A 478-nucleotide genomic window follows, 5' to 3' on the forward strand; every position below is an offset into this window, starting at 1 on the left:
CACTCCAACACACCAGGTCACTGCAATTAAGCAGGGAGTGACCTCTCAAATACCCCGGGCCTGCATGAGGCAGAAGGGAGGCAGGTGGACCTGATCCCGCACAGGACTCACCGCAGTATCGCACATCTCCCGGGGCAGCTTTTTCCTTCATCCAGGCAGCTGGAAGGGAGGATTGGGGGGTCAGAGGGACATCTCTCGCTGCACGGCATCACCCACCCTCCCCAGCTCCCTCCCAGCACCCACCAGACTTCCAGATGTCAAGGTGGGCATGCAGGATGTCGCCACAGGCGGGCGAGCGCTGGCAGAACTGCTCCTCGGACATGGCACACAGGTCCTTCCCCGACAGCTCCTGGAAGGACTTCCCGATCTGTGGCAGCCGGTACTGGTGCTCCGTCCACAGGATCCACTTCTGCACGTTGCCGGGGCTCCAGTCCGCGGGGTCTGGGGGCAGAAGGTGAATGTGGCCAGCAACAGGCCA

At 62.6% G+C, this 478-nt stretch overlaps 1 protein-coding gene across 1 annotated transcript in view; it reads right to left on the minus strand.

The window, feature by feature from the left end:
- SPDEF (SAM pointed domain containing ETS transcription factor) overlaps positions 1-478 on the minus strand; it is a 3,018-nt gene that overhangs the window by 1,076 nt on the left and 1,464 nt on the right. Inside the window, exons 2-3 of the mRNA XM_010146250.1 lie at positions 244-441; positions 103-159 (exon numbers count right to left, since the gene is read on the minus strand). Coding sequence (XP_010144552.1) covers positions 103-159; positions 244-441 — 255 coding nt within the window. The remainder of the gene's footprint in view (positions 1-102; positions 160-243; positions 442-478) is intronic.

This window comes from Buceros rhinoceros, unplaced genomic scaffold (assembly GCF_000710305.1).
Source record: "Buceros rhinoceros silvestris isolate BGI_N320 unplaced genomic scaffold, ASM71030v1 scaffold21002, whole genome shotgun sequence".
NCBI classification, from domain to species: domain Eukaryota; kingdom Metazoa; phylum Chordata; class Aves; order Bucerotiformes; family Bucerotidae; genus Buceros; species Buceros rhinoceros.